The following is a 12,174-nucleotide window of genomic DNA, read 5'->3' as shown; positions in this document are numbered from 1 at the left end:
GTTTCTCTTCCATGTGCACAAGATCAGGAGAAAAAGGCAGTTTTAGCCTATTCTTCTGAAATCCACTGGTGGTTGGACTGTCCACATTGCAAACTCTTTCCTTAACCCTCCAGGTAGGGCCAAGGACAGCTGAACCAAGGACAGGATGCAAACACAGTGCTGCCCAGCGCAGCACGGAGCTACAGCACACAGATGGGGGAGCATCTTCTCAAAAACTAAATGCTTCAACATGAGGAAGCAGGGTGGTGCTGGTGTCTTCCATGGCTCTTCAAGAGCCCCTCATCCAGGAAGGGAAAGAGAATTCCTAGTCAAGCTTGTCCCACCTTCTGCACTAAGTCAGGCAGTAGCAGAAAGAGGGTAAGAGAACTGCAAAAATCCCAGAAAGCCAGAAGTGAGGGCTGGCTCCTGTGCCCTTCGCCCCAACAGTACCAGGACAGCACATTCCCAGTGAAGAGCACGTCTCTGTCTCCTTGAGGACACGTTAACAAGAAGATCCCATGGGACAGCACAGCACAGTGGGAGCAAGAGGCCTCCAGCTCCGCAGGCAGGGAGCTGCTCTCCATATTTCAGCTGCGATTCCATTATGCAGAGCTAAGTGGCTGGGAATAAACATCCGTCATCTGTGTGTGATAAGTGATGCTTGCTAGTATGGAGGGTGACAGAAATCTATATCACATCAATGCACTATTAATACTGCATTAAGCATACAGAGTTTGCTCCCCTCGTTGCAGCACGGCAATGGGCACCGGCACATCCTCAACGCAGGCAGCATCCAAGAGCACAGGGATGAAAAGAGAAAGCAGAAAAGCTTCGTGGTGGAGAGGGAAAACACTTGCTGAAGATGTTGCTCTAGCAACAACTCAGTGCAAAGGAGAGATGCTGGGTGTCACAGAACACCTTTGCTCACAGCTGCACAGCGGCTCTGGGGGAGGGCGTGGCAGGAGCTTGCATCTGTACAGGTTCAGCTGGGCATTGAGGCACTCCCAGCCCAGAGGAGCTCTCTTTAAAAGTGACAGCAAATGGAGAAGTGTTTGTGTCCAAGCTCTGCACACAGGGAGAGAAAAACCCTCCAGCATGACAACCACGGGGAGAACAGGAGCAACAAATATTCTCCAGCGCAGTCTTATGTTGAGTAGAGCACGTCAGATCAAACAAACCCCTTACAGCAAAATCTCCCCAAAGCATGGTTAATTCAAAAGGTGAATTATGAAACTTTCAAACTTTCCAGCCTCAAGCAAAGCCACCAGTGAAGTCAGAAGTTTTGACCAAGTTAAGGCCTGGGGACTAAAATACAAAACACACACCAAATTCAACTCTGCCTGAGGAGTCAAGGACTGGGTTTTGCCCCATGAGTGACAAAGGCATCTAAAAAAATTAGGGTTTTTGACCTGCAAGCACCCAGCTGTGGTTTGCCTCTTATCCCCCAAAGGAAGTACCAGTGTTGTGGGGTTTGGCTTCAGCCCCACTGCCTTGTAGTCCTGGAAAACCTGGAGCATTCCCTCCTGTGGAACCTTTCACAGGAGAAGCGCCTCCAGATGCCACCCTAAGCATCTCTGTGAATGCTTCAGATCCTACTCAAACAACCCTGTGAAGCTCTGAGGTCAAGTCCTGTAGCGAGTGACTTCCCCTGCAACCCACCCAGCTCTGACAAGTCCCACAGGGCAAAGGCTCAGAGCAAAACTTAATCCTTTGAGGTTTAAGCTCTGCTGCTGCACAGCCTCAACGGCACCCACGTCTTGCAATGGTCGGCGTACAGATTAAAGAGATTTGAGACAGCACAGGAGGGAAAGGAAAAAAAAAGTGAAGCGGGGGAGCCCTCCCTCCCAAGCCATCAGAGTTTGTAAATCATTTTGAGATGAGGTGCTATAAGAAATGTAAAATATATAATTAACAGCACAGAAAAACCACGCTACATTCAGCTTCTCCACTCCTGCCTAATCACCGCCCTCCTCCTCCCCTCTCTACAAACAGACCAAATTTAGCACATTAAAATGAAAACCAAGGGGAAAGCCAGGCACGTTCTTTGGGTACATCCCATTGCTCTGGCAAGTGAAGGATGGTGATCAGGGCTTGGGCACAAGCCAGCAGGACCCATGAGGGTACACAGTGGGGGCTGCCTGAGGAATACCTCATGGGAGCAGCAGCTGCAGCTCCCTTTCCGCTGACAGAGGAATGGAGGCCAGGAGCAGCGTGCTCCTGCTGAGCATGTGACGCCACATGGCTTCCCGCAGGCTGGGAGATGGGCCTTCTCCCTGCTTCCAGGGGCCGAGTTCTGCCTCCTGCACCCATGAGTCAGCAGCAGCCAAAGGAAGAGCAGAGGTGACTTCAGCAAAGCACTCCCTGCTTCTGACTGGGCCACAGAGATAGCCCAAGCTGAGGGTTTTTCACCTTTCATTTTGCAGGATTTCTGTTTTTCCAGTTCTACCTGGAACAAAGACACACCAAAAGGATGTGCAATAGCAAGAGAGGAACGTTACCCAAACCTCCTGCATTGCTCAGCTTGCATCTCAGAGCTGGTAAGAGGCCTGGGAGAGCTCAGCTACCGCCTGTGAGCCGCATGCTGGGGAAGGCTGCATCCCACCACTCGTGTGGGAAGTGGTGCAGGACTCCCAGAAAAGCATCCTTTTACGCAGCACTTTTCTTTTATGCTCAGAATTTAGAAACACAAAGTGGAGAGGGCCACTTGATCACCTCCTGCTAGTCTAATGAGCCCAGTTCACAACCCAGATTTATACAGGAAAGATGCAAAAGCTTTACAGAAGCCCATAAAAACAAGACATCCAGCATCTAAAACTCTTGGAGACAAAGATAGCTCCAGGCACCTGCCACACCTACACCCATGTATCCTGAGCTTCTCCCTGGCCCTTTGGGGAGCCAAAGAGGCAGCCCCATGACTGGGAAACTGCTGGAGGAGGAAGGGGAGGCAGGTCCTTTCCCCAGCCAAGCAGGGGTCACATCCATCCCCATGCTCCCAGGGGACTCTTGCTCACACCTGGGACCTCATGCTTGGAGCTGACGAGGAAGAGCCCGGCTTGGAATGGCACTTTCAGGCAGGGGGGGAAGGTGACGGGTGGGTGGCGGAGGGAGGGTGAAGGGAGGTGAAGGTGAGAGTGGAAAGTCTTTTCTGGAAGCATCTACATGTATGTTGTGATTTCTGAGACCTGAAATTCACTTTGGTTTCTGGACCATACCAACACCCACTCTCCTCAAAAACCTCCTTCTCTTCTTCCTCATCCTCTTAACCTCTTCCTCCTCGCCCTCCTTCCCCCATCCCCCCAGCCCATCCCTCGGCCCTGGCGGGGGGCTCCGGCCGGATCGGGCACTCACACGTGTCTGGCTTGTGGCAGTTGTGACCTTGCCGGAAGTACTGGGGGTTCTCGATGACGGGGATGCGGGTCATGCCGATCACCACCGTGTCCGGGCCAGCGTCCAGGGATGAGGGTGTCGTGATGCCATGGTTGATGTGGTGGAGCGGACTGGCTGAATCCTCCTCTCCGCTGATCACTGCCACGGGACCTGCAAACAGCACACACACCCGTCAGGGACAGCACAGGAAAGGGGAGCAGCGGGGCCTGTTGATCACATATGTATGGAATGCTGCAGGTTGGCAGTGGATCAGCACCAGCCCCTGGACAGGATGCCTGTCCTAGCACTCCTGCCTGTTGTCCCATCCCCAAGCTTAGTTTCTCTGGGCAGCTCACAGGGTAGGAAAGGCGTCTCAAGTTTTCCTTCCTGGCTTTGAGGTACCACACTAACAATCCTGAAGGGTTAAGCAGCTACAGGTGACACCACATCAGAGGTGAGCCATGCACAAAGTCCTCTTCTAGGGCTGCCATGAGAGAGCAGTTGCTGCGGTGCCTGTATACCCTGGCATCACAAGCTTGGCAGAAATCATAACCAGGCTTAGACTGAAGAAACATCACCCCCAACGAGTGAGTTCACCTCAAATCCATATTTGTGACATTTCTGTTGCCCAGTATGTTGCTCATCTTCTTTGCCTCCTGCAGCTTCACCTGGGCACACTCACTGAACCCTTCAGTCAGGATGATGCCTACAGGGACCCACAATGTACTGGAGCAGATCCTGCTTAGCTCAAGCTCACTCCCACCACCACCACCACAAATGGCAGCATCTTCCCCTTACCCTCCTGACCCCAAAAAGTCACAGCACCATTAGACAGGCAAGAAAATGAAGCAAAGTAGTCAGGCATGCAAGATGGGAACAATGGAAGGCTCCTATCCCTTATGTTTTATTTTGGTTTTAGACCCTCTAATAGCTGCTGCAGCCATTCTTGCTGCATTGGTGTTGGACAAGGTAAGGACCACAGTGAAATCTTCCACAAGACCTTTTTAATATTTTAGCATGGGAAGGAGATCCACACTCAACTAGTGACACTCCTTTTTTCCAGGTACTACCAGAAGGTCAAGTAAGAAGGAGGGGAGATGCTGCACTTAGGTTTTGAACCTATTCAGAAAAGCCAGCCTTTTACCTACATTACATAAAAAATGCTCATCTCCCATCAGTAATCTGCTTCTAATTGCACAATTACTTTATTATGTAGCACTAGCAACAAAGAAGGGAGTCTTCAAGCCATTTTACTCTCCAGAGCTGCTGGGAGGATGAGGTGAACATCGGCTCCATGCAGCCATTCTGCCTGCAATAATTTAGTATAAAGGCTGCTCATTTTTGGAGCTTCAAGTATTGTTTGTTCTTCCAAGTGGGATATAATAAAGTTATTGTGTAATTAGTAGAGTCTTGGCAGCTGTGACAGGTGTTTTAGTCACAAGGAAAAAGGGTCTCCCCCTTTATTGTGAATTTCTTCTGGCAGGTTCTGCCTTTTTTAATGTTACTCCCTGGGCCCGTGTGACTTTCCAGCTCTTGAGGTGCAAAGGCAAAATTCAGCTTTTGATGTAAGATGCCTCTGTTGGGACTACACACAGTGTATTTCTCCAAACACAGAAAGCAAATGGGCAATTTTAGTTCGAATGACTTTTACTCCCTCACAATGTCAATTCTTTGCAGGCAAAGCAGGAGGACTGGGGTTTGCATGGTGTGCCTGTTCCTTCAGCCACACCCTGCACTGCTGGCCAGCCCAGCTGTGATGGGAAGGGGAGAACTCAAAAAAAAAAAAATCATGAAAACATCAGCTGGTATAGAGTGGTGTAAATAATCTGAAAGAAGACCATAAAGATTTCCCTTGCAGAGAAGCAGCGAGAGAGGCTATTGAGGGCTGACTGCTTTCCTTTAGAAGCCAAGGTGTTGCTCCAAAGGATGGCTCCTCATCAGGCAAGGTGATGTGAAAGGCCTCTCTGGTGAATGTCAGTCAGCTTGGATGAGGCTTTGAGCAGACTGCTGCCATGGAAGGTGTCCCTGTCCATGGCAGGGAGATTGGGCTAGCTGATCTTTAAGATCTCTCCCAACCCAAACCATTCTGTGTTGCTATGTGAAGGAAGGTTTCGTTGCCCTCTATTCTGAGAGCAGAAATGACACCTTTGTGACAAGGAGCAAAGAGGATGCAACCAGCCATGGTACATACACCAGGCTGACACACACCCTGCTGAGGACAGGGGTCTCAGGGACTCACAAAGCCCTGCCAGCATTTTAACCTTGCTGTTCTTGCTTGCACAGCACCTGCCCATTTTTAGGGCACACAGATGTGTCCCTCTAGCACAGGCCAGTTAAAAGGACATGGCTACATCTAAAAGAGCAGGGCACAATCCAGGAGGTTGGGTACTTGTGAAAATAAGCACAGCAAGCATCTATTAGCCAATGTTCTTGTGGCCATTGCCCTGACAATAAACAGACCCAGACTCTGACCTTTTTTACCCTCCACAGGTAGGGCTTTTTCTGTGGTTTACCTCTTTGGAGGACTTTCTTCACTTAGTTTCATGCCCCAAGCTTATCCAAGATCTTTGAGGCAAGAGGTAACCACATCTCAGCTGATCAACAGCTGCATTCCCATTCCCCAGTGAACATTCCCTATGAATGGACTCAGCCTCTGAGTGAGTCATCCACCTCAAGTCAATGCTGCTGGTTTTCCACTTACAAGACCTAACAACCCTCACGAGCCTCAGAGCTGAACTCTGATTCTCCATCTCAACCCCTTCCCATCTCTGCAAAAGTGGGAAACCCCAAGAACTGCCAAGGCAGGGGCACCACAGGGAGAGCACAACATGTTAAACATATTCTACCCTTGCAATAATCCAGGGACAGTTTACTGCCTCCAACTGTACTTCCAGGTCTTGAAAAAAACTAAAATAAATCACATTCTCAAGAGTCCTAACGAACACTTACAATGGATGCACTGCACTATCCTCCCAGCTTTCCAAAACATTTCTGATGATTGTAGGCACTGATCTGACATGGCTTAGAACATATAATTCACCCCAATATCCTCCAGAGGATATAATTTGATTAAAGGCAATTTTCAGTTGAGGACTTCTCCAAGTTTCTCCTATTAGGTTGTGGCCTTTTTGGGTGTGGTGGGGCAGCATAAATCTGGACAACATTAATTCCTACAGCCACAGTCATGGTGCTTTATCACTTTAATTCTCTCATTCCCATCTCTTCTGGCTGGTCACTGCTGAGATCCATTTGCCTCTAAGCCCACGGCCCCTCTGTTGTCACCCTGAGATGCAAACGAGTGCTGGACTCACTGTGCAAGCCTGAGACAAACTTTAGAAACATCGTGGGCATCAAAGAGCCACCAATCACTTTTATAGGTGTGACTATTGCTCTTACTCAAAATATACTCTGCCATTAGCAATTCCTGGAAATAAAGCAGCTACCCAGACTTCAATTTTTTAAATCTATCTTGGCAATAGCGTATATTTTTTTGCTTTTAAGTAGGCAAAGAGGTTGAGTTTTCAGATGTATAATGCTGATGAATGGTTTTATTTGGAAGAATTCTCACCGGTTTCACCAGTGCACTTTCCAGGTAAGGTTAAAGGGAAAAAAATGAAGCAAAAAGAAAAGAGAGTACAGATTTTAGAGATTTAGGTTCACCTTCCATTTGACAAAGAAATGTGCAGAGAGAGATAGAAAAGAAGACAGTTTTTTACAGTAAAAATGTATAAAAAGAGACAAAGGGTAGCTTGGAGTAGTTCATAATATACCATCCTGTGATTTTAAAACATTATACAAAATATTTCAGAGTTTTTCAAAACAGTGATGCAGTAGCTGCTTCTGTGAATAACTCAGCCTGTGTTATGGACAAACACACTGTGGATATTAACTATAAAAAGGGTCTATTTGTTAAAACTTTAGGAAGACTATGTCCATTCTGAGCCCTGAACCTGCTACATCTGTACTCTGAAAGGCTCTCCCATGGCTCTCCTTCCCTCCAAGCAGGGCTCTCACCAGCCAGCAGCATCCACACTGTCTGCAAGGACGAAGCTGAGCTCTTTTCCATGTTAACCCCATGCATTTTTCCTGACAAGGAAGCAATACCAGCAGCACTGATGGAGGCACCCATCACTCCTTTTCCCTGTGGGGAAAGGCTGGGGAGATATTAGGGCTGCCCAGGGCTACCCCTGAATGAAGAAGCAGCCACTGCTCCAGCCCAGCACTGCAGCCACAGCCAACCTGCCCCTTCACAATGCCAGTGGGAGAGTCAGCCACAACGACCAGGAAATCAGGATCAAATTCATCTGATGTTCACCAAAGAGCAGTGAAGCAGCTTGGAAATGTTACTTTTGGAAACGTCACAAGCAGCAATTCTGTTCTCCCTTCCCTCCCACATCCCCTCTACAGCCAACTCCTCTTTCCCGAGAAAGACATCTCCCTCAAACACCAGCATTCTCCACCCTCTGTTCTCCCCCAGCCTCCCAGTCAGGCTACACTCCATCCATCCCAGCAATGTTCCAACTCTTCTTACTTTGCATCCGCCCTGATATTATCATCTCTGTAAACACTCCTCCAGATTCCCCCAAAATCTCTGCTTTTCGGAAAATCTCTCGTTCTCTGTTCAGTGCTGTTCCCTCTGGCTAAACTGGAGTTTGGCTTGGTGTTTACCTTCACCTCCCTGTTTTTCTGGAAGCTCTGTGAACAGGATAAGGCTTTCAGTCCATGTCTGTGAATTGCCTGGTTCATTCACAGTGTTATACAGACAGCTTGTTACTCATGAAAAATAAAGCAAATAATAATAGTAATAAATAGCTTAGGGACCCCTGTTTGCACAATCATATCGTAGTGGGAAATTATTTATCAAGCCTAAGAGCTATACTTTATGATAAAACAGGCTCAGGAATATAGGGTATTGTATAAATGACCATAGATTAGAGAAGATAATGGTCACTTCTCACACATCCACAACAGAATGAATGCCCCAAGGCCAACAGGTGAAGAAACAACAAAATCTCAAGCTTGGCATCACAGTAACCTCTGCAAAGCAACAAAAGCAGTTGAAGGTGAAGAAAACATGACCTCTAAGGGAAAACTGAAAGAATTATGCTTTGAGTTGAGAGGAGACTGAAGGGACACGTGATAACAGCCTTCAAATATGTAAAAGGTTGCAGCAAAGAGAAATGTAATAGCTGTTCTCCACGTCCATTGGGGATAAAACAAGAAATAATAGGTTTAAATTGCACTGAGGGAGATTAGAGTTTGAATGTTCTCCCTGATGCCTCACGGTACGGCTGGTTGAGCACTGGAACAGATAACCCGGGGATGCTGCGGGAGTTCAGCCACTGCCAGGCTGGGAAGGGAAAGGTTAAAGAAACTTCTTTCAAGGACAGTTTAGCTACAGGGAGCCATTCTGCTCAGAGCCCTCACAGGCTGCAGCACTTTTTACCTGGAACCAGAGCCCTCAGCGTCTTCCCCTTCTGATGCTTTCAAAGAAACTCCGAGGAGGGACCTGTCCAGTGCTGCAGACCAGGTTTGGGCAGCATCAGAGGCACTGTGGGTGTAGCACTGGGTCAGGATGGGGCCATGGTCTCTCCAGAGTGGTTTCAGAAAGGACAACTCCCTGCACAGCCCAGGCCAAGTGCACGGGACAGAAGCTGAGTTTGCTGAGGCAGAGAAGAGCGAGGTGAGTGCTCAGGGCTGCAGGGCAATCCCCTCTCCCCACCCACGCCTCTGGGGAGCTGGCATGCAGAACACCATTTTTTGATCAAAAATGATCACTGCAAGAGCTAGTTGTGCCATCTCCACTTTCTTTTGTAATATAGAGGAGCCATATAATTAACCTACTTAATTAGGAACTGTATATGACCCATAAATAAAAAAAAAAAAGCTCTCCTAATAAAGTGGGTCACCATGCATTGTATAGCAAGAGCTGAAGCAGACCTCATTAAATTCCAATATATAGTATATAAAATCCATTCCTCCTCTGACTCCAAACCCCTGTTGACACTTCCATATTTCCCCAATCATAATCTTAAATTCTGTTCTTCAAAAGGTCATATCACTGACTGGCAAGTAGATAATTCCAAGGCTACATCTCTCAGCCCAGCTATACAACTCAGAGCTATACACATGCACATAAACAAGGGTAAAAATAACCTCAAACTTCAGCTTATCAGGAAAAAAAAACCAAGTTTATTTTAAACTTTAAAAAACTACCAACCTTTTGTTGGAGCTGAAATCAACCCACACCCCAGGGCTGATCTCTGCACCAGCAATGAGGGGAACTGAAATTCATAAAAGAATAAGCGAAAGCACAATAAATATAATTAAAAATCCAGCCATGCTCAGAGCAAGATTGCCTTTACTGTCTCATAAAGACAGCCTCGTCTTTTCAGGCAAACAAAGGGAAATCAATTTCTTAACTTTTATTGGCAGATGTGGGCACAGGGCCAAGGCAGTGCTTGGTGCCCACGTGGGGCCTGTTTGGAGCCAGTCTGCCACGGGCTCCAGCGTGTTTAGCCCTCCTGCAATGAGAAGCAGCCACTTCTCATCCCCAGAGTCACCAATCCCAACCACAAGGCAGTCTATCATGTGGCACCTCTTCCACAGCAGACCCCTCACTTGTATAAAACAATGGGCTATATCCAGGGCTCCCTCCTAATTCCAGCTCTTGGCGCCTTCTTTGTCGCCACCACCTCAGCCGTGTCCAAGCAGCATTTCCCACATCCATACAGCTCAATTCCATCTCCATGTCACAAATTCACCCCAAGTTATCCCTGCATCATACCAATGGACCTGGAGGGCATTGCTGCAGAGGTTGGCCAGAACAGCACGGCCCCTGCTTGAACCCCGCTGTGGTGGCTGAGGAGCTTCCAAAGGTGACAGTCCCTTCTCTGTCATGGCCTCTTCCATCAGCTTTTGGGGAAACAGCATATATGAAAAATCATATCCTTGAGCTTTGCAGGCAGATAAAGACATCAAGAACGTAAATCTGTATTCTTAAAGGGATATACTCCAAATCCTCAGCTTCCAGTCCCTCCAGTAAAGAAGGCAGGAACAAAAAGCAATCCCTTTTCCCCTCTCCTCAACAACATGATGTATTTGAGATCCTGATGATCTCAAGGAGATGAATATTCCTCTGAACTTTAGGGCAAAAGGAAGGGACAAGCCTGAGATCTTTGCACCCACCTCTGCTTGGGTTGGACACATGTCTCTTCCCCCACTTGCACCTTCCAGCCCCTTATACACTGCAGATGCATTATCATATAAAAAAAGCTGTCAGATCCGTTGTCAGTGGGCGATCCCTACATAGGAAAGAAAGTGCTTTAAGGATTGCCTGATGCAACGCTGCCAAAATACTGCCATTTACAGAGGCCCCTTTCCTTCTTCACATATTGACATTTGCTTCTCTCTCTGATTTTTTCAGGTGATTGCAGCAGGGAGAAGGCAGCTCTTGCTGCAAAAAGGGATGCATCAGGGAATAGGGGCTGCAGCAACCCTGTACATCCCCCCTTCACCCTTCGCAGCCTCCAGCCATCCTGGCAGTCCCATTTGGAGCATCACTCCATCTGGTGTAGAGGATGTCCAAACCTCCCTCACTCCTCCCATGTCCTTCCTTTACCCACTCTTTCTCAAGTTTATTTATTGAGCTTAGACACTGATCCTATAAGCACTCTCACTCAGGAATGGAAACATTAAGATCAAATCATATAAAATACAAAGTCAATGCATGTGATGGCACAAACGCATAAATCCAGCAGAACAAGAAACAGAAAATGCTTACAGTAAAAATGGCAATACTATCTGATAATTAAAAAGGGTGGGATCTGACAAGCCAGAGCCATGCATAACAGCAAAGCCAGCCAGCACTCGCAGGAAGGAAAAGCAGGAATTTTTACATCTAGGCTTAAACTCCAGCCCAGTGTTACCAAGCATCTTCAACTCAGAAAGTGTCTGACCAGCAAAGCAACTGCAAACAGGCTGCAGGATAACCAGGAGAACATTTTAGAACTTGCAATGCGAGGATTTGCTGGCGCCTGAGGGATTGACAAGCCAATACCTACTCCCATGTAATAACATATGGGTACTGGGAAGTTGGTTCATTTGCCAAGAGAAAAAGGCTTTCACTGCTGAGATCAGGTGAAACAACTAGCAAATAGTGCAGGCAACAGGAGAGGAAGAAAAGTCTATTTTATTCAATTGTCACTCCAGAGAGGGACATAGTGTTATGTCTGGCAATGCTGGTACTGGCATTCAGACCATACCCAGTCACCTTCCACCATTCCTCCCACCTATCTTCTCCCATTTGCTGGTAACAAGCTGATTTTTCCACTGTTGGGCATGCACGTTCCCTGCAGGTTGTGAGGAGGAGCCAGCTGCAAACCAAACATCCATCCTTGCAGAGAAGCCTCCTGTGATGGCATCTTGGAATGGCAGGAGTGAGCAGGGACACCCAGGAACGCAGAACCAGCATCCTCACGTGGCCCTGCTGCAGCCTTTCTGCCCCAGCCCCAAGGTCAAGGTCCAGGAAGGGCTGGTGAGGCAGGATGGGTTGCTTTTGGGGACTGGATGCACTACAATACATCAGAACAAACCCCTGTTGCATTATTTTCAATGCACAAGGCCACCATTCCCATCCCTTGTATGGGATCAGGTCCATTTGAAGACAAAACCTCATTTCCTGCCCCCAGGTCTCCATCCAGACCCCTCAGCTCCAGAGCTGAGCAACATCCTGCCTGCCCCATATTACCAGCTTATTGCCATTCACCTTTCTCCCCCTCTTTGTTCCTCTTGACTAGATTTGCTTCTTCTTTTTTTTTTTTTTTTCCA

The 12,174-nt window shown here is 47.8% G+C and overlaps 1 protein-coding gene across 5 annotated transcripts in view; it reads right to left on the bottom strand.

The window, feature by feature from the left end:
* The window catches only part of NTRK3 (neurotrophic receptor tyrosine kinase 3), a gene marked incomplete at both ends in the record, with an annotated part of 204,589 nt that overhangs the window by 86,791 nt on the left and 105,624 nt on the right, over window positions 1-12,174 (bottom strand). For all 5 annotated transcript variants that reach the window (XM_082290362.1, XM_082290361.1, XM_082290363.1 and 2 more), the window contains one exon: window positions 3,328-3,516. In XM_082290362.1, the coding sequence (XP_082146488.1) occupies window positions 3,328-3,516 (189 nt within the window). The remainder of the gene's footprint in view (window positions 1-3,327; window positions 3,517-12,174) is intronic.

Source organism: Coloeus monedula, assembly GCF_965178545.1.
Source record: "Coloeus monedula genome assembly, chromosome: 14".
NCBI lineage: Eukaryota > Metazoa > Chordata > Aves > Passeriformes > Corvidae > Coloeus > Coloeus monedula.
Note: the sequence above shows the minus strand (reverse complement) of the source record. Positions and strands in the feature narration are given on the sequence as shown.